The following is a 23,389-nucleotide window of genomic DNA, read 5'->3' on the forward strand; positions in this document are numbered from 1 at the left end:
CTTTCATGAGCGAAACAGCGCATGGCTAATTTCGTATATGCTTACCAACCTTGCAATCCGACAGCCACTATGCAAACGCGGGAATAACTTTCTAACCCCTCACCATTTCAGTGCGAGACACCATCACGCATAACAGATCCAGCTCAAAAGACAAATCCCGAGAAAAATACAATCTGAGCAGCGGAACCTTGGAATACATCTCCTATCATCCCGTCTTACCTAGGATTTCCTCAATCACACTACACCCACCTGTCTGCCAGTTATATACTCTACCAACCATGGCCATCTTCGCCAACCTCCCCTCACCCCCAGGCTACATAACTGCCTCCCTCCTCTGCTCCCTCGGCGGCTTCCTCTTCGGCCACGACACGGGCATCATCGGCCCCGTAACCGTGATGCCGTCCTTCACATCCTACACCGGCAACCCATCGCCGACCATCCACGGCCTCATCGTCTCCTCCATCCTCATCCCCGCCGCCATCTCCTCCTTCTTCGCTGGCAAACTAGCGGATCGGTTGGGGCGCACGCGCGGCATTGCGATCGGATCCGGGATTTTTGGCCTGGGGGCTGCAGTGGAGGCGGCGAGTGTGCATGTGGGCATGTTTGTTGCGGGGCGGGTACTCGCGGGTGTGGGGGAGGGGATGTTTCTTGGGACGGTGGTAGTGTGAGTTTCCAGATATGGATACGAAATTCGAGCTAATCCGGTGAGTAGGTACATCTGTGAGATATCGCCAGCCCGGCATCGCGGTGCGCTCGCAACTGGTCCACAGCTCCTCATCACGACTGGACTTATGGTTGGATTTTTCACGTGCTATGGCACGACGAATATGGAGTCGTCGTTTTCGTGGCGCTTGCCGTTCATTCTGCTGGCGGGTTATTCGTTTGTGTTTTCAGCGGTGACGCTGTTTTACCTGCCTCCTTCGCCGCGCTGGCTTACTGTTAATGGAAAGGCTGAAGAGGCGGCTGCGGCGTGGGAAAAGCTAGGTGTACCTACGGCAGACCAGGAGAAGATCCTTGAGCAGCTGGACGATTCTGCCGCGCTCGTTGAGCCTGCAAGTATTGGGGTTGCGATGGAGAATTTGCAACGCAACACTACCAATGTGTCTAGGCGAAGCCAGAAGAAGGCTCAGATCATGGATGTGTTCTCGTCCCAGTCGCGACCAAGGCTGTTCCTTGCCATGTTCCTCATGGGCATGCAGCAGCTGAGCGGGATCGATGGCGTTTTATACGTACGTCTGCTGTGCCGCGATCCTATCATACACAAGCTAACTCCATACTCAGTACGCTCCGATTCTCTTCCAACAAGCCGGCCTCGCCTCCAACGAAGCCAAATTCCTCGCTTCCGGCGTCTCAGCACTTGTCATTTTCGCCGTGACTATACCAGCAACTATGTGGGCCGACAAATGGGGCCGTCGCACCAACACCGTCTTCGGCGGTCTGGGCATGGCGACTGTCATGTTTCTTATCGGGAGTCTGTATGCCGGGAACGCAGTCCATGCATCCTCAGGAGCAGGGCGCTGGGTAGTCATTGTATGCATTTACCTCTTCGCGGCCATCTTCAGCATCTCCTGGGCCGTGGGTATTAAGATCTATTCGTCGGAGATACAGCCGCAACACACGCGCGCTACAGCCACGAGCATGTCACACGGCGCGAATTGGGTTGCAAATTTCGTGGTTGCGCTTGTAACACCAACGTTATTGGCGAAGAGCGCGTATGGTGCATATTTCTTGTTCGGCGGCTGCACGTTTTTGACGGCAATCATGTGCATATTATATATGCCCGAGACAAGAGGAAAGAGCTTGAACGAGATTGAGCAGGCGTTTCAGAAGAGTCGGCAAAAGGGGCGTGCAGGTGGGGTCAAAGGACTTGTTTCGTCTCTCCGAAGCAGGATGTTGCACCGGGAAATAGCTGCTGTGTAAATGCAGTAAAGGAATCAAACCTGTGGCAGAATCTTCTTCAAAATCTCAACCAGACCCTTGATCTCTTCCTCGGTGTTGTAGTGCACCATACTGACACGTACAACGCCTTCAGGCTCAAGTCCAAGCACTTCGTCGCACAGCCTCTTTGAGTAGAAATGCCCCCACCTGAAACCATAGTTGGAGATCTTCTCCGCCTCTGCGATGAGCTGCTTTGAGTTGACGCCCTTTGCCGTGAATGAAACTGTCGGTACGCGCTCTTTCGAATCCGCTGATGTCGAACCGATGATCGTGACGTCCGGACGCGAATTAAGAAAGTCCAGAAGAATCTTCTGCAGCTTGCCTTCATGCTCAGCAATGACATCCCAAGCGCCATCGAGGTACTTCGTGATCTGCGGGATAGCCTGCACGCACTCATAGTTAGACCCTGCGAAGCCAAGTTTGTCCTCGAGAGTCTTTGTAGGGTTGAAGAAGTGAGCCAACGGCTGCACGTGATCTTGGGCGGCGTTGCTGGCGTACAAGACGGCGATGTGAGGGCCGTACACCTACGATTCGTTAGCAGCCAGCCTCGACTTCTTGAACGGTCATTCCAGCGTACCTTGTACCATGAGAACGAGTAAAAGTCGACCCCAAACGCCTTCACGTCAACCTTGCGATGTGGCGCAAAGCTCACGCCGTCGACACACAGTAAAGCGCCGGCTTCGTGCACGGCATCCGCGATGGCGCGCACATCATGGATGGTACCCAGAATGTTCGACACGTGGGTGCATGCGACAAACTTTACCTTTGACGAAAGCAACGGCTTCAGATTCTCCGGCGTAAGCTTCAGACCGTCTTCCTTCGACGATACCCACCACTTGACCGTCAGCTTGAGGCGCTCAGCCATGTACAGCCAAGGCTTGACATTCGTCTCGTGCTCCATCTTGGTCAAGATGATCTCGTCGCCTTCCTTGAATTTGAGCGCGCTGGCGAGGTTCATGAAGAGCTGGGTGGTTGATGCTCCGAGAACTGGAGCTTTGTTAGACATTGCTGGGAGTGTGATGAAGTATACAGCTTACCGATCTCACTGCGATCAGCATTTAGATATTTTGCTGCGGCTTGATATCCATCTTCGTATTTGGTGTTACTTTGAGAGCCTGTATGGTAGGAAGCGCCGAGCTGGACGTTGGTTTTGGACAGGTATTCTGTCATGCTACACTATTGTTAATCTCTAGTTCACTGGGAATGTATGTAGACTTACGAACGAATCACCTCTCCCAGTGCCTGACTGCCTCCAGCATTGTCCAAGTACACCTGGTCTTGCTGTAGTGCGGGGAAGTGCTCGCGGGCTTTGCTGATGTCGAACGGCATTGCGAATGTTGGTTAATACTACACGTTATGCTGTTGGCAGGAACATGTTTATAAATACCGTTACTTTCTTGGTAGGGCGCACGATTGTGGTTATCGATCTATAATACCTGTGGTAGCCGCACTACATATGCGCGCGATGCGGGGTTTGGCTTGATGAGGAAGGTGCGAAAATTGCTTGTGACGTTGCTCCACATTTGAACCTCACAATTCGTTCTCAACACCTTCGGAGAAGGCACAAAGTACCAGCTGGTGTATGAGTGACTGTATTTGTGTTCCGCTCGGAATCAACAAGGAGTGCATCAAGACGTCTCTAATACTTCTATTTGTTGCACAACTTCCCGACACTCTTTAGGCTCGCCGGCGGCTTAAACATGAAGAATGCAATAGATTTCTTGATTCGCCCGCCAAAGGAAAAGTACAAGTATAGAGATAATAACTACCAGTATGTACAAAAACATCCAAAAGTTCCAACTACACTCCTCTTACCAATTCTTGCCTGTATCTTCATCTGCTGCTCACCACATCTCCCAAACGCCCGCAGGCAACACCTGTCTCATAATCTTCCAATGGCTCACCGCGCCCTCCTTGTGATACCTCTCAAGCTCACCCACATCAGCCTTGCCCATCGTCTTACCACCATCCTCAGGCTTCACATAATCATACTTGACCTCCAACTGCTCCTTAGGCATCAAGAAGTTCTGCCGAGCAATACTACCCAAGAGGTCTTCCTGCAGCGGCTCTCTAAATGTAATAGCCTTTTTGCCCTTCCCGCCGTCATTCTTGACGCAAATGACAACCATGTTGATGAAATCCGCTTCACCGGGTTTGAGGGTTTCGGGGGCAGGTTGGTCTCGGAATAGACGGCAGGCGGGGAAGATGGCGTGGATGGTGTTGAGCACCAGGCGTGTCGAGCCTAGTGATAAATCGCCGGCGTAGTTAATGGCGACAACACCATCGTCTTTGAGCAGATTGTACAACCCGCGCATGAACTCGGTTGTGAAGAGGGAGACGGGCTCTGCACCGCCGGTGAAGACGTCGTGGATGATGTAGTTGAAGCTTGCAGGGTTTGAGACGGACTTTTGGGCGACGTAGGATACTGCGTCCCTGATCACTGCGGTATGGTCTGGCGAGAGGCCGAAGTACTTAGTGGCGTAGTGATGGACCATGGGATCTATCTCGACAATGGTGGTATTGATGCCATGTGCGATCATAGCGTTTGGTGCAGTGCCGATGCCCAGGCCGATGTTCAGGGCGGACTTTTGGGAGTCGTCCAGTGTAGGGACCGAGGGATCGATGGGCTTCACCAGGCGGATGGCTTCAAGGAGTACAAACACAGCAAAGATGGATTCAGGTCGACGTTGGCCTTTGCGATAGGCTTCGGGTGTGACGAGCCACTCGCCGCCAAGGAGAGAATGATCGCAGCGCAGGAGGCGGAATGCGTTATCTGCGTTGTTCTCAAGGACGGATACATAGCCTGTCAACGACTCCTGACGGGCAAGAATCGTGTAATTTTCCGCGGCATACAGTGTGCTGTTTGCGAGCTGGAAACCATGATCGGACATGTGATGTGGGTTGGCCCAGAGCGTGTGCAAGATTGCGGGGAATGCGAAGAGGATGATGCGAGAAGGGCTGAGAACCGCAGATGCAGACGCAATGAGCATCTGGAACCCGATGCGAGTGAAGTAGAGCGACGTGCCGATGAGGTCAGGGAGAAGAGTGCTGCTCGTTTTTGCGACGGTTGAGACGGTGAAGTAGGCTGCTGTGGGCAATGCGGCCTCTCCCACGGATGAAGGTAGATTGAACTCAGATAGATCGACCGACTCCATTAGATCGGCTGTAGCGTACATGGATAGAAATAGCAATGGAAAGTATGTAAGCGACTCGAGGATGAGCGGGCCGTATTCGATGCCCAGCTTTCCGCTGTACGGGAACAGAAGGAATTGGATTACTGGAGTCCAGTACGCTACAACAGCAATGTATTGTGCCAGGTCCGCAGATATGTATCTCTTCAATCCTCGTCGGGCGATGAGGGCTCCAACAGCGGTGATGGTCATGGCCCGCTGATGGTGCAACGATGCTGGAATGGATCCATAGACTGGCGACAGGTTGAGTTGGGAAATTGGTGAAGCAATTCCTGCTAGGAACAGAATTGCTGCTGCACGGCTGACGTTCTTCAGTACGTTTGATGGTGGAAGCTGCCCCGTCTGCTTCTGCGCTTCCTTTGCAGCCTTGGGCTTTTTCTGTGTTTTCTGCCTTGAAGACATGGTGCCGTTTCTATCTCTTTCCCAGATGTTTCCTTCTCTCCTTCTCTATAAAACAATGTTTGTGTAAACAAAAAGCAGGGGTATCGCAAGGCACAGTAACCAAATATAAAAGAGACAGATGTCCTCAGCGGCTCGAGCTTGGGTTCCTCTAGTCGCGGACCGTGTAGCCGGCACGATCAATTCGGCCTGCGAAGTGAGGAAAGACAGAAGGCAGGGCAGTCTATACGAAAACAGGGCGGAAGAAGGAACGACGGGGGAGGATAGAAAGCAAAGCACCAAGAAAGCCAGCTGTTCCTGGCGAACTGGTTTGATGCATGGATGAAACGCCGATGATTAGGGCGGAGGTGGAGTGGTCCCTGTCTCACCTTCTGGGCCTAGCGCTCGGGTGGCGTCATTATCAATTCCATCTATGAGCTGCTTCCTGCTTCGCGCACAGCTTGAAGTCGCTTCCTCGCCCGCTTGAAGTCGCTTCCTCGCCCGCTTGAAGTCGCTTCCTCGCCCGCTTGAAGTCGCTTCCTCGCCCGCTTGAAGTCGCTTCCTCGCCCACCATCCGAGCATGCCGTATTTGACTGCGACACCCAACATGGCGCCACTTGCATTTCGCCCCGCGACTGCGCCGAATGTTTCGGACGACCAGAACCCCGCGACCTCCAATGGCCTCTCGGACGCCAACAAGATTGTGCCCGTACCAGAAGACTTGGCCATGCGGGAGGAAGACGAGATCCTGTCGACGCTCGAGGCGCGCCAGCAAGAAGAAGAGCGCGCCTCCAGATTGGCCGCCAAGAACCGAAGAAAGCGGTACCTCGAAGTGCACCCCGAATACTTCTCCGACTCGTCCCTCGAACTCGCCGATCCGCTGCTGTACGACCGCCTCATCCGCCGCTTCCAGACTGCTGCCGAGCGTGAAGCTGAAGGCCGCCGCAAGGGCGCCTCGGGGCAAATCGCATCCGATCTCTGGCGCGCTGAGGCGAAGAAGGACGCCCTCTCCCAGCCAGATCCCCTCTCGCTTTTCACATACAACCGCGGCCCCGACGGCCAGATCCTCGAAGAAGACAAGGACGACATTCCCATGACCAAGGACGAAGGCCGCGCATGGTGGGTCGACGAGATGACTCAGCGCTTCCTGAGGGGCGGAGACGACGACTTTGAGTACAAGAACGTGGATGGCAACGTCAAATATGACCACCCAGAGCAAGAGCGGGACCTCCAAGACGCATGGTTCGAGAGCATGGAGAGCGACTTCGACTCGGACGGCGAGGGCAAAGAAAAGGTCTTGACTGGCGAGACGGGAATACAAGACTATTGAATTGGCGTCACATTGCTACAAGAAGTACCGATACGTCACCGCGCGATCCCCCAACGCGCCCAGCTCTTCCGGCGTGTATCCGTTATGCGCACCCTCAGCCATCTGCCTCTCGCGCTTCTTATTGATGCGCTTGTAGTTGAACACCAACACCAGCAACGCCACGATGCCCGCGCCGATGAAGCCGAGTTCGAGCGCATGCCCGAGGATATAACGTGGCGAGTCTTCCGCTCGATAGAAGTTGGAAGCCATGGCTGGGGCTGTCAATACCCTGGAATGAGTGGATGAGAGCACTAAACATACCTCCTGCGAGATTGCCTACAGCGATCTGGATGGCTTGGCCCGTGGCTCGTTTGGTCGATCCAGCAAGATCTAAACAGAGAGTCAGCGCCGGCAGGCCACAAAGTCGAGTGTCGTTCAACTCACTGTTGCTGAGCCATGTGATGTTGCCTGGGAAAGCCGGGTACAACGCGCATGCAGCGATGAACACGCCAGCATAGATAACTCCTGGGGTCGCGCTTGCAACACACATGATAAATCCGACCGCCATGATGCACAAGCATACGAGGATAAATGGGTAGCGCTTGCCCACGCGATCGCTGAACCACGCTACTGCAACCGCTAGCACCGAAGCCGTGATGTAAATTGGTACTGTCAACAGTTGCGCTGTGGAGCTGGTGTATCCAAGGCCGCGAATAATTGAAGGAAGGAATAGCGAGATTCCGTACAAGGGGCAAACGATGCCTGTCCTTGTCAGTATTCGACACAAATGGAGAACGCCATCAGACAGCTTACCCCAATACACCCATACGTTAGTCCAGATCTGCCAGTCCAGGAATGCGGCTTTCACAAACTTCCACTGGAAACTGTCATCTTGCGCGACTCTGACTGCTCCGCCTTCTCCCTCATCCTTGAAGTCTTGGTACTTGAGCCTGTACACTACGAATGCTCGCTCCTCTTCGGTCAGAAACGTCGCAGTCTCAGGAAAGTCGTACAGTGTAAAGTACGCAATAATAGCCACGACCACAGTTAGAATCCCCTCAAGAATGAAGATCCATCTCCACCCGGCGATGTTTCCTACACCATCCATGTGCGCGATGCCATATGCCAGTAGCCCGGAGAACGCGCCCGCCACACTCGCAGCACTGAAAAACAGCGCTTGTCGAAACTGGGCTTCATGCCTCGCATACCTATCAACCTTAGTATCACAGCGCCCAAAACACTCGCCTGTATATACTCACCACATCGTAATATAATACGCAACGCCCGGAAACAGCCCAGCCTCCGTCACCCCGAGGAATATCCTCGCAATGAGCAGTCCATGATAATTCTGCACTATGCCCATCAGCGTCATGACTATCCCCCACGCCACCATAATCGTCGGCAACCACACACTCGGCCGCAGTTTCTTCAAAAGCAGATTCGACGGCACCTCGAACGCAGCATACGTGAAGAAAAACACGGTCAAACACCAATTGTACTGCGCGCCGCTCATGCCCAGGTCTTCTGTAAGCCCTTCGATCTTGGCGTTTCCTATGTTGCCGCGGTCCAGGAATGAGAGCAGGTAGAGGAGGGCGAGCATGGGGATTAATCGCAGGTCCATTTTTCGGAGGATGGCTTTTTCGTCGAGATGTGCGAAGGATGCCAAGCTCACACCGGGTGCGGTGGCCAGGGCGTCGATGCGTGCGATTTCTTCGGTTTTCGTTTTGCCATTTGTGCTTGTGATGGAGGATTTACGGGCAGCTTCGGAGTGTAGAGCGGTGTTTTGGAGAGATGGCGAGGTTGAACGCGAGAGGCGTGCTGCTGTGGGCTTTTCGTCCATTGCTGGATTTGGCTCAGTGAGGAGATCCGAACACGAAGCACGCACGAGTATCAGTGTTAGTTGTTCAGGACTCAGATGTCAAAGAGAATAAGGTCGTCGAGATTCCAGGATGGATCGCGCGCAGATCAACGTTCGAGCCAGCAACTAAACGTGGTTCCGCTGATCATCGCGGGGTTACACTTCCCTGACATACATATACCCACATATGAGCCCCCCATGGGGTATCTTCCTCCCGGCAGTATCCTGGGACCCACCCACGTCACATGCAGTAACCTCGCACCGTTGGCAGGGAGTCATGCATGGCGGAATTTGCCTTGTACACACCTGGATGACTTGCAATTGCATCAGAAAGGACATACTGCGGGACTACTGAACTCCAGCAAGCCCTGGAAGACCTCATGCTGCAGACTACATCGTCGCCATTCCCCAATAATGCATAACATATACACCACTGTAGATGCCGGGGGACTTGGCCGACCCGTTCACACACAGATCAGCAATATCGCTTGTGCCTGTTCAGAAATGTTTTCGTCCCGAGGACTTCGCTGCTAGAAAATTGGTCGCCGTTGACGCACGCCAAGGCTGCTTCGCGGCCTGGTAAGCCTTTGACGCAATGGTAGGACTTTGAGCTTGACCATTGGGATCTAGGGTATCCATGAGATGCCGTACTTTATCGGGTTGATGATGTGAAGTAGGTCCGGGTTACTGCTTCGGGAGTGGGTGGTGGTATTGAGAGACGGAAATGTTCCGCGCTTCGAAGGAAGCCTAGGTGGATGAATACATGCGTCGTTTACAGATCCGACACCAGGTCACTCAAACACTGGTTGAAAAGCAAGATCGTTGAAAGCTTGCAAAACTAGTTGATGGATATTTGGAAAACGATCTAAAAATAAAAATGGTATCTACATCTTCTCCCTCGCCTCCTTCACCCTCCCATTCAACTCCTCATACGTACTCCCCAACTTCTGCATCCCCGCCTGCAACATGGCCATATCCGCCCCACTCAACGACCATGACGCGCCCATCGTAAAGAACTTCTCCAGCAGATCCAACCGCGGCCCAATCCCCCCAATGCCAATCGGTTTCCCCGCCTTCTTGCCCGCCGCAATAATCTTCACAACCGCATCCTGATACACCGGACTGTCATACTGTCCTGGAATCCTCATATCTGTGCACAAGTCATTTGAACCGATGAGTATGCCATCCACGCCGTCGACGGCAAGGTACTCGTCGACCAGCTCAACCGCGGCGGGCGTTTCGATCATGGGAATCAGCATGGTCTCGCGATTCAGCAACTCATTCTGCTTGAACGTCGGCACCTTCTGGAAGTTGAGAATCGGCTGGTTATTCGTGCACCCTCTGTCGCCCAGCGGCGCATACTTGGCTGCGCGCACAAGCGCCTTGATTTCCGCCGAGGGAATCCACGTGCGGGATGACGACGGCAGCAGCGCCGGCATCCAGGATGCGCGCGAGGTTTTCTGGTGATTTGTTGGGCGCGCGCACGATGGGGGATACGCCGCAGTAGGTGCATGCGAGGACGAATTGGGCGACGGTGTGCAGGTCGTTCGTCGAGTGCTCCATGTCGATGAATGCGCCGTGGATGTTGGCCATTTTCATGAGCATGGCCATTTCGTTCTTGAGCACGAGTTTGGTGGACATTACCGCGCAGACATCGCCGGAGAGGATGCGCGTGCGGAAGGGGTTGGAGAGGGTGTAGGGGTTATCTTGGGTGATCATGGTTGCGGTGTAGTTGTGGAATTGGTGCAGTTGTGGTCAGATATTCGAATGGTGGGAGATGGGGATTGATTGAATAGTGTAGATAATTTATCGTAGGTGTATATGGCGTCCATTTTGTACAGCGGCTTCCCTTCTCCAGATCTTCCTGAGTCCTGACTCAAACAAGGTGAAATCGGATGATGTTCCCCAGATTACTTCGGACGGGGTCCGATGCGCTAAAATTTTGGGGTGTTGCGACGCTAGTTTGCGGCGGACATCCGCCGACAGCCCCAATCGCATTTCGGCACATGTAGCTCGTGCAAAAGTCGTGGCGCATGCTGTTCGGTATGTTAGTCTTCATCGTTAGGGAAGTGGAAGCCAAGACCGCGACGAGATACTTAGCACGTACGCCTTCCCAATCGCTCGCATTTAGAGAGCTTCTGGCAGCGAACGATATGTCTTTAATCTGGTCGCTGTAGCAAGATGCTGCACACAATACAATTGTTACACACAATGGCCATCAGTCCGTTGGACATGCATATAATCTGATTCTACTCAGGTATTTATTATCGCTCGCATTCCGCTTGGACCGGTCTTCAAATCTTCCGACGACCATTGGACATATTTGTCCTCAGATCGTAAATCCCTTCGCTTTCGAGCTTCTATAATCGCTACTCGACCACTAAGGATCCCACCTACGTAATGTACCGGAAGCCATTGAGCACCGCCCGCTGCGAATCGTCGTCCAGTTGCGCCATTGCAGCTCTGTCATCGGGATCGGTCTCCTGAATGATCTTCTCAAAGCGTTTGTTGCCTCGCCTCAGAATGAAGCGCAGACCAACGATACAGGAGAAGGCTAGCGCTTGGAAAGCCAAAGTACAGCCCCACGAAGCTCTAAATTCCGGAGCGTATTCATCAAGCCAAAAGTAGTTGGCGAACAGCGATGCCATGTTGGCGCAAGAATTTGCGATTCCGATCGCCGCAGCCCTCTTCACAGGAGGTCTTGGAATTGTTGACGACAACCAGGTGTAGGTCGTAGAGTAGATACCGAACGTGCCGGCGCATACAAGGAATGTAAACGCGTACCGTGCCCAGGGATTCTTGAGTACGGTGATCATGAGAACTGAGCCTAGCATGGCTACAATAGCTGAAATGCCAGCACTGACTGATCTGTTCTGTTTCCTGTCCGCGACCGTAGCAAAGCTCAGCGCCCAAACGAAGGCAAAGAGGTACGGCGGTGAGGTCAACAGCAGCACCGTAGTCCTGTTCTTGAATCCGATCTGCTGGATCAAAGTCGGGAAGAAGTGCGAGTAGGATATGGATGCAGTTGTTGCCATTTGCAGACACGCAAATAACCACACCCTTGGGTCCTTTGTTGCTTGAGCAATTCCGCGCCATATGCTGACGTTTTCTTCGCCTAGTACGTCTTCGCTACCGGCATCTGCAGCAAGTCGGCCCTGAGCGACGACTCTCTCGGCTTCTGACAGCCATTTTGTGGTGGCCGGGTAGTCTGGAAGGAATATCATGGCGATGATTCCCTATTGCGAATGTGTTAGTGACTAGACTTCGTGCATATCACTGACTTTGAGGAACTGTTCTTACCAATGCAACTGTGGCAAGCCCTTCTAGAATGAACAACCATCGCCAACTATTCACAAAAAGGTTAGTATTATAATGGCATACCAGAGGATGTTACTGGACGACTCACGCAGCCAGCCGCCCAACACCTTGCATACCCGCCAGGATGCCTGCCGATATAAGGCCGGCAAAAGAGTTCGATAGAAGTATTCCACATATAAGCAACGCCATTCTTATGCCAAGCTCCCGCTTAGTGTACCAACAACTGAGCAAATAGATTGCGCCCGGAAAGAATGGTGCTTCGATCATACCCAGGAAAAATCGCACCGTCAGGAGACTTGCAGGCGAATTAGCAGCACTGGTCAAGCCGCTAACGATAGCCCAGCCAATGATACAGGAGGGCTGCGTGAAATGTCAGTTTGAGGTTCATCTGTAAGATGCTGTAGAAGCATATTGGGACTCACAAGAAACCTGGAAGGCCGAAGCTTTGTCATGAGCATAGCGGATGGCAGTTGCATAGCAATGTAGCCGGCTGAGAAGATGGAGATAGCGGTCTGATACACCGCTCCAGTGACATGCGTATCTTTCTGCAGCCCATAGAGGCGTGCCTGGGTGATTGAATTGCGATCGAGGTAGTTGAAAAGGTAGATAACGACCACCAATGGAAGGAGACGCCTGTCAATTTTCCGCACAAGACGTTTTTCTGTCTCATCACGGTACTCCGGGAGGTATGATCTGTATGTGTCGATGACAGTACCTGGCTTGTCGATAGGGTCGACATTCTCGGTCCACACACGCTGCGCAGCGTCGGCTTTCGTTTCAATATCTTCAGGAGTCATATCTTTGGTAGAAGAAAGTGTCATCTTGAATCCTTGCTGGCTACCTGGGTATTCAAGGAATGAAATGACGTTCGAAGAACACAGAATGCGAAATGCAATTCTGAGTGCTTTGCTCTGGGGTAATCTGGGGTAATAAGCTTCATTCTAGTAGCTCCCAAGCTCATTCACTAGTAAATAAGCCTTACCACAAAGGCTTGTGTGTGGGTCCTGCCACTTCGGTCACGTCGGTCACGTGGCCGAAATCTGCCATAATCTAATGCGGAGACCTGACTAAGGTAGCGGTGCATGATCAGTGGCCGATTCTCATGTGCGGGGTAAACACAACTGAAATGAGAGTGCCGATATCATTCCAAACAACTGTATAGGTCCATGTAGTTTAGATACCGAAAACACGTCGAGGGTTTTCAACAAGCATACACTGCTTTTGCTTCTCCGACAGCCAGCTCTTAACAACAGCCAATTCATGCGATGCGTCCGCGCCCTCAAGCGGACCCTCTTCGAAGTCGTTGTGCGATGTGTTCACATGTGGCCAATCGCTTCCCCACAGCAAGGCTTGTGGCGCGTTTTGCGCAAGCATGCATACGACAGGCTCCATCGCGCGGATATCGGATGGGCTGCGACGGTGCAGTGCCGAGATCTTGATGTACACTCTCCCGGACCCAAGAAGTTCTAAGAAATCTTGTAATGCCGAGCTTCCATAGTCCGTAGGAGTAGCGCAGGCTACGTGATCAGCCACGATGGTGATTCCAGCCAGGTGTGGATCTGACAAAATGAATGGTTTCAAGTGAGACCATGTCTCAAGTGGCAATTGAGCAGAGATAGCCCAGCCGTACTCTCGAACAGGTTTGAGTGCCGCCAGTGCCTGCAGTTCGTTTTGCACCCATCCTAAGTCATGACCTGATCCGCCATACGACCCGTGTAGTCGAATACAACGAATACCCAGAAGGTGCATTCGCTTCACCTTCTCATTAGACAGGGCGAAGATTTCAGGGCCGGCCAAAATGGTGCCTCGCACCATTCCAGGGAATTCGAAGGCAGCTGTCCGACAGTCTTCCAGTTTCGCTAGGATCCCGGCGAAGTCCCGCTCAATGGTAGCTTGAACTAGCATAACATTCTTCGTGAGGAGGTTCTGGCGGAGTACGCCCAGTGGTGCTGGTCGTGGCGTGTAGGATCGAGGAGTCTTGTAAGGGTATTTGGCCGGATCGAAACAATGCACATGGCAATCCCATGAGTCCATATCAGGACTTGCGGCAGGCATTAGTAAGAAGGTATACCGGATGCTGCTGTCTGTGATAAGAAGTCGAATTGGCTATTGTGCTGTGTACTGTATTGTACATTAGGTACAGTGACATCCGATATCAGTGTCGCCCCTGATGTTTTTGCGCACGTGTTTGACAAGCAGGGGTCTTCCCACAGCTTTACTCAGTTCATCCAAGCGTAGAAAGTAAGCGAGCCATCGCTGACGCTGTTGGTAGACTGTTTCAGTCTGTGTTGCACAGTTGACCCGCCCCCGCCTTTGCCCATCCTCAGATACCTGACGCTTGCCAGCACGTGGATGGCGCGCGCATTCTTTTCCTACTTACGCATGAACCTCATATCCCTTAGACCATGGCTGGGTTTTAAAACACCACCACGGCAGCAACAATGGGGGACTGGTAATCATTGTTGAGAAGCTGTCCACGAGAACTTGAACGCTAGGACGAGCAGACAAGTCAAGGCAGTTTTCAAAATAGCGAAACTAAATAGTTAACTAGGTTTGATCTTGTGCAGGCTCAACCAACGATCTTCTTCCCTTCTCTTAGCAGGCTGATCTCCTTCTCAAGTCTCGACCGTTCATACTTTGTCTGCAACTCTTCACCGGCAATGTCCTCCAATGTTTCATGATCAAGCCCTGCAACGAGCTGGGCAGAGAGCAGAGTCAACGGCGTTTTCGCTCCTGTCACGAGCTTACAGTCAGCGACCTGCATGCGTACCGCATCAGCGAACCGCTTTCTGGCAACCTTATAGTAAGAACACAGTATGTCATGAATCTCGAGGGTGGTGTGTCTAGCATTGCTCAAGGGATGGCTCTGAACAATGTCGTCCAAACGCACCACTGTTCCATGCTTACAGTCCGTGATACTCTTCGATACCAGGTCTGCGTGTAGACGTGCATTACGACTGTCCTGTCTATCAGCACTGTACGGTCTGCTAACAAATGACGTACCGTTTTTGGAGATTCTCATTAAAGTAATGATTGTACGTAGCAGGAGTCCCGTTCAGCTCAATGTCGAGGAGGAACTGCGTGTGGTCGATCGCATCTCGATACATCTTGGTCAAGTCGTCCAAGAGCAAGCTTTTGATGCCATCCGAGACTCGACGACTGGGGGCGATTTGCTGCAGCACTTCGACAATGAAATTATGCACCAAGGCAATCATATCGCTGATGTATCCGTGTGCAAGACGGCCCCAGTTGGCTGCTTGATCCTTCAATATCACACCCAGGATAGTAGCGTCAAATGTTCCCAGCTCAAAACCTCTGGAGTCGCGGTACAATTCGTGGATCCAATCGATGATGTCAGCACCAGATGGAGCTGAAACTGAGATATTCACGTAAGTAAGATCCTCAATGTCTGGATGATCCTTGATCGTCCGTACCCCGACTTCCTCTGGATCTTGCATTGTGAGCGTCGAGATCCCGTTCTGAATGGACGTGTTCTCCGGTTGGAATTGGTATACATGGCCATGACTCCCTAAGGCCTTGGCGAAGATCTCCCCTCGATTGATTGCCTGAGTAGCGAGCCGAAGAGTAGGGTTGCTTCCAAACATCTCTGCCCGACTATATCCGGCTTGCAGTGCGTCTGACACAAGGGTTTGAAATCGAATAGCAACATCAACTATATATTGAAACTGTTCCTCGCGCATCTGACGCTTTGGACCCAATTGGCGTAAATCCTTCTCGGCTATCTTCAGCTTTTGAGACAGCTCAGATCGGACCTATAACATCAGTCTCGTCGAAATTCTGCGTGACATGTTCTGACCAACCTTGGGGAATTCCCGACGAATGTGATCCTCGAGTATTGCCTGTAGTCGGACTCGGAGCGCTTGCACTCCCAGCTTCTCTTTATCGAGACTGTTCCAGGGCGCCTTTTTGGTGAAGAATTCCGCTTCTATTGCGTGTCGGCATCGCTCAGCATTTAAATCAGACTGCCCGGGATTGCGAAGCAAATGCCACCCCAAGCGCAAGCGATGTTTTCGTTCCTCTAACAAATCGACAACAGCACCTTCGCCACCCTGATCAATAAGATCTGGCTTCGTCAAAACGCCTAAGGTACGGATGCCCTCAGGATCGAGATCTTCCGCTCGTTCGAGAATTTCTTGGGTAGCAATATCAACATTGCAGGGAACGACGATGAGCATAACGGACCTCGGATTTGACATGTAGCCGTGTACCATCTGGTCAACTAAGGCAATGTCTTCTTTGGTGGTCATTCCTTGTGTCGTTCGCTTGAAAATACCAGGGACATCGATGACGCTGAAGTGTTCTTGAGACGGACCGGAAACTTCCAGGCGTAAAACATCTTCGGAAAACCGTGTTCAATCCGATTTCCATGGCACACGTTACCTTTTTTGTCAGCATCTGCGAAATTATAGGACGCACCACGCACCTCGTTCATAATCTTGCGAAACGAATCTGCGTCAAGCGATTGCATGGGACTTGTGCTCCATGCTCGGAGCCTTTCTTGTCTCTCTTGGGAGCTGCTTTTCGCCGGAATGATGGATGCCACTATACTTTCTTCGTTCGAACGGCGAAACGTGATCTGCGTTGCGAAGCGAGTACATAATCCACTATCGCGAGGGAAAGGCAGGCCAGTGACCCCTTCGAGTACTGAACTCTTGCCACTGGATTGATCCCCTACAACCACCAATTGGGGTAGATCAACGTATTCTCCAGCATTGCAGGCGAAAAGCCTGTCAATCTTCTCGAGAAGGGTTGAGCTTACAAGCCCGCTAGCGGGTGTAGTTGTGGACTGTGCACCCATCTAGGTGTAGGTGCAATTGGGATCTCAACAGCGTAAATGAATTAAAGAGTGGGAGTGAAGTGAGGAAAGACTCTCAATCTCTCGGAAGAGCCTGTCCTTTATTAATACTATGAGGCATATCGTTGACGGTGACAATGCTTGCAATAGCGCAGTGGCATGTCATTCAGAAAGACAGGAAGCTCGCAAACACTGCATTTGGCGTGGGTGCGAGCTACTGAAACACGGCAGTACTTGACTTGCGTCGTTGACATATGCTGTGTATCACGTATCTCGGCCACCGGTTGGGAGGCCTTGGTCGATATATAGAAGTTCTGCCCTTACTTCTAGATACGATCCAATTTCGTAACAGGCTGATAATCGTGAAAGTAGAAGCGAGCTATCAATACAAGTCGCCTTCGACAACCTCTGAGAATCTTCACCATATTTCGGCACTGTCGAGAAGCCGTGTTGTCAACGCCTCACCGCTCAGTAACCGCACCATTACTGCAATTTCCGGTAGAGTTGCACCGACTCATGGGTGTCATTGGTATGTATGCTGGTCCTGCATATGAAGTTCACAGCTCAACAAAGCGATCCAGCGCTACGGTCCACACGTACGCAGGGATAACTCTAGAGACCAGCACTCGTGCTCCCAACAAAGGCACAGGAACGAAGCCCAAACGCATCTATTGAGGTTGTTCTGAAAATTTTGAGACGCAGTATGTGTTGCAAAAGTATGCAACCACCACATGTTATCTTTCAGTTCACCGTTAACTAGACTTAGCTTTCCCAGCTGTATGGCTTCACCGGAGGTTCTCCCCGAAGGACTCCTTGGTGTCACAGAGAGGCGGGGTAAGCATAGAAAATACTATGGTCAACCAATATTGGCGAAAACCGTTACGCAGCGTTTTTGGAAGGGCATAGATCCACGGTGTCGCTGCTGGAGTCGGGCAAATTTGGGCATACGTTGTGTGACGCTTCCAACTATGTGTCGGATACTCCTAAGACACCAGCGAAAACTTCTTTGCACGACTTAGAGCTGTTTTTTGCCATAGCGGGTACGATTTGAGTTACCAGTCCACCTCACATCGCAACTTCTATGCTCTTCTGCTCCATAGATCAATTGAACAGTTGTCGTCCAATGGAATCTATCTGTTCAAGCTGTAATCGATCTTTCCTGACTATTGGGGCTCTTCAACAACACAAACGAGACTCTCAAGCACATACGCAGTCCTTGAGCTGTGGCAACTGCAACCGCTCATTCAACAGCGAACACGCCCTCGAACAGCACTTGCGAGACTCCCCAGTTCACCATTTAGTTCCAGAAACCCCTCTAGATGCATTTTTCCGCTCTTTCTCGACCTTTGAGTATGATCCCTCCCAGCCACCAGCTACATCCTATGCTCGTTTGCGAGCACATGAGGGCTGGCAGCGTGGAGAAGCTGCATCAGCTGATGCCTGGGATCGCTACCAAGGTGCACTGGAAGGTGAGCTACGTATGTGGTATGGTGATGAGGATGATCTAGCTGCGTGGCATGCTCTTTGCCACGCCATTGGTGTCGAGCCACCTCCACGAACATGCGACCGATGCGAGCAAGTATGAAGCCAATCTGCGCGGCTCCAAACTTCATACTTACGCTGCAAATAGGCCGTTCGGAAGACCCACGTCAACATTGTAGATCTTGTTCAATAGGGTCGAAGCCGCGGAAGTACCAATCAAAGGGTCCAAACATTTCCCGATGTGGCGGGGCTACGAGCTTATATGAAAAGCACGGGAAAGATCTTTTGCAATACATTCAACCAAGCAGATAGCAATGTTGTGTTGAGACATTTGCTTCGCAAAATCTTTCGCGAGAACCTGTGAGAGAATACTAGCGCGTTCGCGCAAAGGTGGACCGCGTGGCATTAGAGGCGCTAAGCATTAGTTATGGCGGTTGTAATGGCTATGCAGAATTGATGCTATGCAGGCTGTTGTCATGACAAGAATGAAGCGTTCTATGTATTAGGTGTACTGCCTGCTTTAAGTTAATGTTCTTATTTCTACTTTTAACAGTCAAGAGCAGTTACTTATTATCTGCCTGATATGCCTCTTCATGAATGTCTTCGAAGATGAGAGGAGACATTGAAAGGGTTTCTCAAATTTCGGGCGTACCCAAGTTGCATCTCAGCCTCAGTGATCGAGATCGGCCAATGGCTTGGTTTTCGAGAAGGCGCATATTGCAATTCTGTATCGCCAGGGAAAGCTTCCTTCAAAATTTTGACGATGCAATGGGATGTAATTGTGTCCGTTCAATAACATTAAGCATATGAAGGCTGACTTCAGCAACGATGTGATGGCAAGAGCCGCACACGTTGGCGCCTTCATTAGCGCGCTCGTTGGCGCCTTCACTAACGGTCGGCCCCACCTGCATCGTCTTCGCGCAACATCTTCAAGACTCCAACCGCATCACAAATCCGCGCTTATTTCATAAGCCTAACTCTTGTGAAGTTGTGGAAGAAAGACCGCGATCAGCAGTTGCTTGTTTGTTTCGTGAAGACCGACACATGAAGGAGCCGCGCAGTTGAGGCCACGCCACAGGATGATACCATAAGACGCGATGAGCACATCCAGATCTCACGACAAGAAAGCCATGTGTTCAAAGGATCGCAAAGTACGGCGATTGCTTGACACTTAACATTGTTGGACGACGCCAAGCATCCTTCCTGCTGAACTAATTGTGCCGAGTAATCACGACATCGCTCAGCGGACAAACCTGGGCATACCAAGAAATATCTCACCAAGACCAAAGTTCCACCTTCCCCTTCAGGCGGGCGTCAGCCACTCAGCTGTAGCTTTTAATACCGCCAGTATGGGTGCCATGTAACCCAAGGCTCAGAACGTCAAAAGCACTGGCGATCGCGCAATCATGGTCGTTGGCGAACAAGGGCCTGAAAAGCTTCGCGAGATATCCCTCATGGAAGGTGCGAAGAATCGTTCGAGCACGCCATCTCGGAGGGCTATAATACCCTGTATCGCCAGGTATATGCTGCAGATTGTGCAGCTTACCACCATCCACTCCACTGGTTTAGTACGACGCACCGTTGGCGTCAGGAGTACTTACATATTGCGGTAGCGCTAATTGCAAGTGCTACCTTGTATCAACGTCTGGTGCCCCTACAAACACTAGCATCCTTTGCGGTGCTTCACTCTTCGCGATGAGTGCGAAACATGACGACGACACCAAGGTCGTAAGGGCTGTCGACACTGAAGGCTCGCCGTCGCCGCCCACATACGATGGCGCAAGCGTGCAAGACGATCAGGCGTATGTCTACGATGAATCGCAGAAACTTGGATACACTGCGACTGTCTTCGTCATCTTGAACAAGATGATTGGTACCGGAAGTACGTCCAAATCAGCTCTGCGAAAAAGATGGGTGCTTACATGCAATAGTCTTTTCTACTCCCTCTGGTATTTTTGCAATTACTGGCTCGGTCGGAGTGTCTCTCTTCCTATGGATCATCGGCGGTTTCCTGACCTTCTGCGGTCTCTCCGTATTCATGGAGTTTGGCCTTGCCATCCCACGATCTGGAGGCGAGAAGAACTACCTCGAGCGTGTGTACCGTCACCCCAAGTACATGGCGACATGTGTTCTCGCTGCGCAAATGCTTTTGCTTGGGTTCTCCTCTGGCAACAGTCTTGCTTTCGGCCGCTATGTGCTCTTCGCTTCAGGATCTGAGTCACCCGACGGATGGGCTGCACGTGGCATTGCCATCGCTTGTGTTACCTTCTCGGTCGGACTGCACTCTGTTGCTCCAAAGTGGGGCATTCGTCTCTTCACCGTGCTCGGATTCTTCAAGGTCTTCATTCTCTTCTTCATCGTCTTCTCCGGCTTTGCTGCGCTAGCTGGCCATCTTAAGATTGATCAACCGCACAACTTTGACAATGCATTTGCCCTCGAGATCGGTGACGGATATGGCGGTGGCGGAGCTTATGGATACTGCCAGGCGTTGCTCCGCATCGTGTACTCATACAAAGGATGGGAGAATGCCAACTACGTCCTCGGCGAGATCCGCAACCCCAAAAAGACATTGGCTTGGTCTGCTCCCCTAGCCATCGGAGGAACCACCATTCTCTACGTCCTCGTGAACGTCGCATACTTTGCCGCCATTCCCAAGTCGGATCTTGCAAAGAGCGAAGTTATCGTCGCAGGTCTCTTTTTCCGCAACGTCTTTGGCAACAGCGCCGGCGCACGCAGCTTACCCGCCTTTGTCGCACTGAGTAACTTGGGCAACGTCCTCGCCGTCAGTTTCGCACACGCCCGCCTGAACCAGGAATTTGCAAAGGAAGGTCTTCTGCCCTGGTCTCGCTTCTGGGCTTCGATGAAGCCATTCAACGCACCTGCGCCAGCACTCTTCCTGCACTGGCTCATCACCGTCATCGTGCTTGTCGCACCTCCAGCTGGCCCTGCGTACAACTTCATCACGGATCTGTACACGTACCCTGGCGCCTGGATCAACGGATTCGTCGCCGCTGGACTGATTTACCTGCAATTCAAGAAGAGCGAGCAATGGTCGTCACCATGGCACACGTTCCTTCCGATTTCTGTCATCTACTTGCTGGCGAACGTTTTCCTCGCGCTCGTGCCATTTATTCCTCCGGATGGTGATCGCAACGCTGAGGGCTATCCATGGATTGTGTTCCCCGTGGTTGGTGTGGGTGTTTTGCTGCTTGGAGTGGTGTACTGGGCTTGCTGGACAAAGGTGTGGCCCAAGATTGGCGGGTACAAGATTGTCAGCGAGAGGTATGAAGACTCGCAGGGCAACGAGCATATTCGCTATGTCAAGCTGTATGCGAACAAGCAACACTAGATGGAGTCGTGAGCGGAAGTGAAGGACAGCTTGGGGAGGTGACAGTAATGCATATCCCCGGACCAGGATTTCACTGGTGATTCGACGAAGCTTGACCATAGTCTGTGATGTTAACAACCTTTCTTTGATATGCCGACGTGAAGCCACTCCGAAGCGACAGTGCACATCACGTCAACCGTCCATCACCTCCAGCCTCATCAAAACAACTCTTCCACTCTTTCTTCCTGCCCCCAAATTTCTTCATACCCACCACATCAACCAAAAAAATACCATGACTCCATCTCTATCCCCAGCACAAACATTTTCCTCTCATACCTCCGGCTCAACTACGCTCATATCCCCATCCCCCTGCTCCTCCTCCTCCCCAACCTACACCTTCCACTGGATCTGCCCCGTTCCCTCCTGCCACACATGCCCCACGCGCTCGCGCCCCGCAACCCTCGCTCCCGAAGGCCAATTCGACAACTACGACGACATGCAGCAACTCGCGCACGAGTATGAACACGAGGAAATGGGTAATCTCGCTTTCCCATCGACATTATTCTCGAGCTGATGAAGTTTGACAGGCTCCGTGACGTTGACGTGCAACACGGGGTGTCGGGCGCGGCAGGTGTGTATGAGTACGGCGGCGAAAGTGCAGTCGGAGCAGACGGGGCGGTTTGAGTGGGCGTATGTGGCGGCGCGGTGTGGGACGTGTGGGAGGGAGGCGGGCAGGAATGGGACGTTGGTGGAGATTTTGAGGATGTAGGAAAGTAGGAAAAGGGCTGGGGGAGTGTTTCTCTCTTTTTTTTAAAAAAAGAGAGAAAGAAGAGCTTAATAATCTTGGAGAAATGACATGTTATGTGTCCTTTGGACTATGCGATAGAACTTTGTGAAGGGGGTTGAAGAGGGGGAATGAGTTTGATTGTAAGAGCACGAGCAAGGTTTGGAAAAGGAAACGGAAAAGGACTATTTGGAGAGGCACAGAAGGAAGAAGGCGCGATGGTAATGATTTGTTTATAACTGCAGTTTTTTGTGCGACTTGTGTTTCTGTCTCAAAGACGTTCTCGTGTAAAGGCATGGTTTTGCCTTCGTATACCTCCTCGTACAGTGACGTCTACCGATGGCGCCGGCTTGTTCGCACTAGGCTGCCGCTGTGCCGCGCTCAGGGGCAGCAGCAACACCAAAGGCGCCACAGCGATACGGGCTAAGGTTCGACCTCGCCCATGTCTCTGGAATGCAAACAAGGCGATTGTGACGTCGCGCAATGCCTTGCGAGTGGTAGTCGTGTGGCACGATTCAGCATTCCCCGGATGCTTTGGGGAAGGGAGCACGTGGAGATGGTGGACCCTGCAGTGAGCGGCTGGTGCGACCCAAAAATACCTTTGGGGGCTTTATCGATTGGGACGCTGGCGCCGCGCTAGAAGAGACCAGCAGACGCAGGTGGCGATGCAGGGCAGACGCGGTGAAAATGTTGCTGTCGTCGTGGATGCGATTCTGCATGTTTGTGTGCGGTGTCGGCGAGACTGCGCTGCATCCCTGCTCGAAGCCTTGCAGCCGCGTTGATCAGTGAGATGTTTATTCAATCCGCATGCGGCACAGCAGGCATTTTGCGATTTTGCCGTGTTTCTAACAGGGACTCTCCCCGGCACACGTCCTTCCGAGCCTAGCCTAGCGCGGCTGCCGATTCACCTGGATTGGATGGCATCTCGTGTTCCCCTTGACCTAGTTGTCTCATGCCCGTCGACGCTCCCTCCTCTTTTACCGCGCT

At 52.1% G+C, this 23,389-nt stretch overlaps 15 protein-coding genes across 15 annotated transcripts; 6 read left to right on the plus strand and 9 right to left on the minus strand.

Moving 5' to 3' along the window:
- Positions 1 to 278: 278 nt before the first annotated feature.
- On the plus strand, positions 279 to 1,920 carry SNOG_09766 (hypothetical protein; the record flags this gene model as incomplete). The annotated part of the gene is made up of 3 exons (XM_001800001.1): positions 279 to 664; positions 713 to 1,229; positions 1,282 to 1,920. 3 exons carry the CDS (start codon positions 279 to 281, stop codon positions 1,918 to 1,920), a joined length of 1,542 nt encoding a protein of 513 aa, XP_001800053.1.
- On the minus strand, positions 1,855 to 3,267 carry SNOG_09767 (hypothetical protein; the record flags this gene model as incomplete). Its single annotated transcript, XM_001800002.1, has 4 exons — positions 1,855 to 2,462; positions 2,516 to 2,925; positions 2,976 to 3,101; positions 3,162 to 3,267. The coding sequence occupies 4 exons, from the start codon at positions 3,265 to 3,267 to the stop codon at positions 1,935 to 1,937; spliced, it is 1,170 nt and encodes a 389-aa protein (XP_001800054.1). The 3' UTR covers positions 1,855 to 1,934.
- A 515-nt stretch (positions 3,268 to 3,782) lies between these two features.
- SNOG_09768 (hypothetical protein) lies at positions 3,783 to 5,531 on the minus strand (the record flags this gene model as incomplete). Its single annotated transcript, XM_001800003.1, has 1 exon — positions 3,783 to 5,531. One exon carries the CDS (start codon positions 5,529 to 5,531, stop codon positions 3,783 to 3,785), a length of 1,749 nt encoding a protein of 582 aa, XP_001800055.1.
- A 583-nt stretch (positions 5,532 to 6,114) lies between these two features.
- Positions 6,115 to 6,837, plus strand: SNOG_09769 (hypothetical protein; the record flags this gene model as incomplete). The annotated part of the gene is made up of 1 exon (XM_001800004.1): positions 6,115 to 6,837. The coding sequence occupies one exon, from the start codon at positions 6,115 to 6,117 to the stop codon at positions 6,835 to 6,837; it is 723 nt and encodes a 240-aa protein (XP_001800056.1).
- A 15-nt stretch (positions 6,838 to 6,852) lies between these two features.
- Positions 6,853 to 8,656, minus strand: SNOG_09770 (hypothetical protein; the record flags this gene model as incomplete). The annotated part of the gene is made up of 3 exons (XM_001800005.1): positions 6,853 to 7,094; positions 7,138 to 8,024; positions 8,076 to 8,656. 3 exons carry the CDS (start codon positions 8,654 to 8,656, stop codon positions 6,853 to 6,855), a joined length of 1,710 nt encoding a protein of 569 aa, XP_001800057.1.
- A 216-nt stretch (positions 8,657 to 8,872) lies between these two features.
- SNOG_09771 (hypothetical protein) lies at positions 8,873 to 9,516 on the plus strand (the record flags this gene model as incomplete). The annotated part of the gene is made up of 3 exons (XM_001800006.1): positions 8,873 to 8,914; positions 9,114 to 9,253; positions 9,465 to 9,516. The coding sequence occupies 3 exons, from the start codon at positions 8,873 to 8,875 to the stop codon at positions 9,514 to 9,516; spliced, it is 234 nt and encodes a 77-aa protein (XP_001800058.1).
- Positions 9,496 to 10,232, minus strand: SNOG_09772 (hypothetical protein). Its single transcript, XM_001800007.1, has one exon. The coding sequence runs from the start codon at positions 10,111 to 10,113 to the stop codon at positions 9,559 to 9,561; it is 555 nt and encodes a 184-aa protein (XP_001800059.1). The 5' UTR covers positions 10,114 to 10,232; the 3' UTR covers positions 9,496 to 9,558.
- Positions 10,233 to 11,067: 835 nt separating this feature from the next.
- On the minus strand, positions 11,068 to 11,898 carry SNOG_09773 (hypothetical protein; the record flags this gene model as incomplete). The annotated part of the gene is made up of 1 exon (XM_001800008.1): positions 11,068 to 11,898. One exon carries the CDS (start codon positions 11,896 to 11,898, stop codon positions 11,068 to 11,070), a length of 831 nt encoding a protein of 276 aa, XP_001800060.1.
- Positions 11,899 to 13,122: 1,224 nt separating this feature from the next.
- On the minus strand, positions 13,123 to 14,047 carry SNOG_09774 (hypothetical protein; the record flags this gene model as incomplete). Its single annotated transcript, XM_001800009.1, has 1 exon — positions 13,123 to 14,047. One exon carries the CDS (start codon positions 14,045 to 14,047, stop codon positions 13,166 to 13,168), a length of 882 nt encoding a protein of 293 aa, XP_001800061.1. The 3' UTR covers positions 13,123 to 13,165.
- Positions 14,048 to 14,211: 164 nt separating this feature from the next.
- Positions 14,212 to 14,452, minus strand: SNOG_09775 (hypothetical protein; the record flags this gene model as incomplete). Its single annotated transcript, XM_001800010.1, has 2 exons — positions 14,212 to 14,275; positions 14,373 to 14,452. The coding sequence occupies 2 exons, from the start codon at positions 14,450 to 14,452 to the stop codon at positions 14,212 to 14,214; spliced, it is 144 nt and encodes a 47-aa protein (XP_001800062.1).
- A 109-nt stretch (positions 14,453 to 14,561) lies between these two features.
- On the minus strand, positions 14,562 to 15,450 carry SNOG_09776 (hypothetical protein; the record flags this gene model as incomplete). Its single annotated transcript, XM_001800011.1, has 2 exons — positions 14,562 to 14,926; positions 14,985 to 15,450. 2 exons carry the CDS (start codon positions 15,448 to 15,450, stop codon positions 14,562 to 14,564), a joined length of 831 nt encoding a protein of 276 aa, XP_001800063.1.
- Positions 15,451 to 17,587: 2,137 nt separating this feature from the next.
- On the plus strand, positions 17,588 to 18,393 carry SNOG_09777 (hypothetical protein; the record flags this gene model as incomplete). Its single annotated transcript, XM_001800012.1, has 3 exons — positions 17,588 to 17,642; positions 17,696 to 17,848; positions 17,909 to 18,393. 3 exons carry the CDS (start codon positions 17,588 to 17,590, stop codon positions 18,391 to 18,393), a joined length of 693 nt encoding a protein of 230 aa, XP_001800064.1.
- A 1,452-nt stretch (positions 18,394 to 19,845) lies between these two features.
- Positions 19,846 to 21,728, plus strand: SNOG_09778 (hypothetical protein). The gene is made up of 2 exons (XM_001800013.1): positions 19,846 to 20,172; positions 20,222 to 21,728. Exons 1-2 carry the CDS (start codon positions 19,986 to 19,988, stop codon positions 21,637 to 21,639), a joined length of 1,605 nt encoding a protein of 534 aa, XP_001800065.1. The 5' UTR covers positions 19,846 to 19,985; the 3' UTR covers positions 21,640 to 21,728.
- A 182-nt stretch (positions 21,729 to 21,910) lies between these two features.
- On the plus strand, positions 21,911 to 22,302 carry SNOG_09779 (hypothetical protein; the record flags this gene model as incomplete). Its single annotated transcript, XM_001800014.1, has 2 exons — positions 21,911 to 22,134; positions 22,206 to 22,302. The coding sequence occupies 2 exons, from the start codon at positions 21,911 to 21,913 to the stop codon at positions 22,300 to 22,302; spliced, it is 321 nt and encodes a 106-aa protein (XP_001800066.1).
- Positions 22,303 to 22,761: 459 nt separating this feature from the next.
- On the minus strand, positions 22,762 to 23,121 carry SNOG_09780 (hypothetical protein; the record flags this gene model as incomplete). Its single annotated transcript, XM_001800015.1, has 2 exons — positions 22,762 to 22,889; positions 22,968 to 23,121. The coding sequence occupies 2 exons, from the start codon at positions 23,119 to 23,121 to the stop codon at positions 22,762 to 22,764; spliced, it is 282 nt and encodes a 93-aa protein (XP_001800067.1).
- Positions 23,122 to 23,389: the final 268 nt, after the last annotated feature.

The sequence above is a fragment of the Parastagonospora nodorum genome (genome assembly GCF_000146915.1).
Source record: "Parastagonospora nodorum SN15 chromosome Unknown scaffold_15, whole genome shotgun sequence".
In the NCBI taxonomy this organism is placed as follows: Eukaryota; Fungi; Ascomycota; class Dothideomycetes; order Pleosporales; family Phaeosphaeriaceae; genus Parastagonospora; species Parastagonospora nodorum.

Coding starts and splice junctions, on each gene's coding strand:
- SNOG_09772 (XM_001800007.1), bottom strand. CDS start 10,113: ATGCCGGCGCTGCTGCCGTCGTCATCCCGCACGTGGATTCCCTCGGCG.
- SNOG_09778 (XM_001800013.1), top strand. CDS start 19,986: ATGAGTGCGAAACATGACGACGACACCAAGGTCGTAAGGGCTGTCGAC. Junction 20,173..20,221: donor CAAGATGATTGGTACCGGAA/GTACGTCCAAAT, acceptor TACATGCAATAG/TCTTTTCTACTCCCTCTGGT.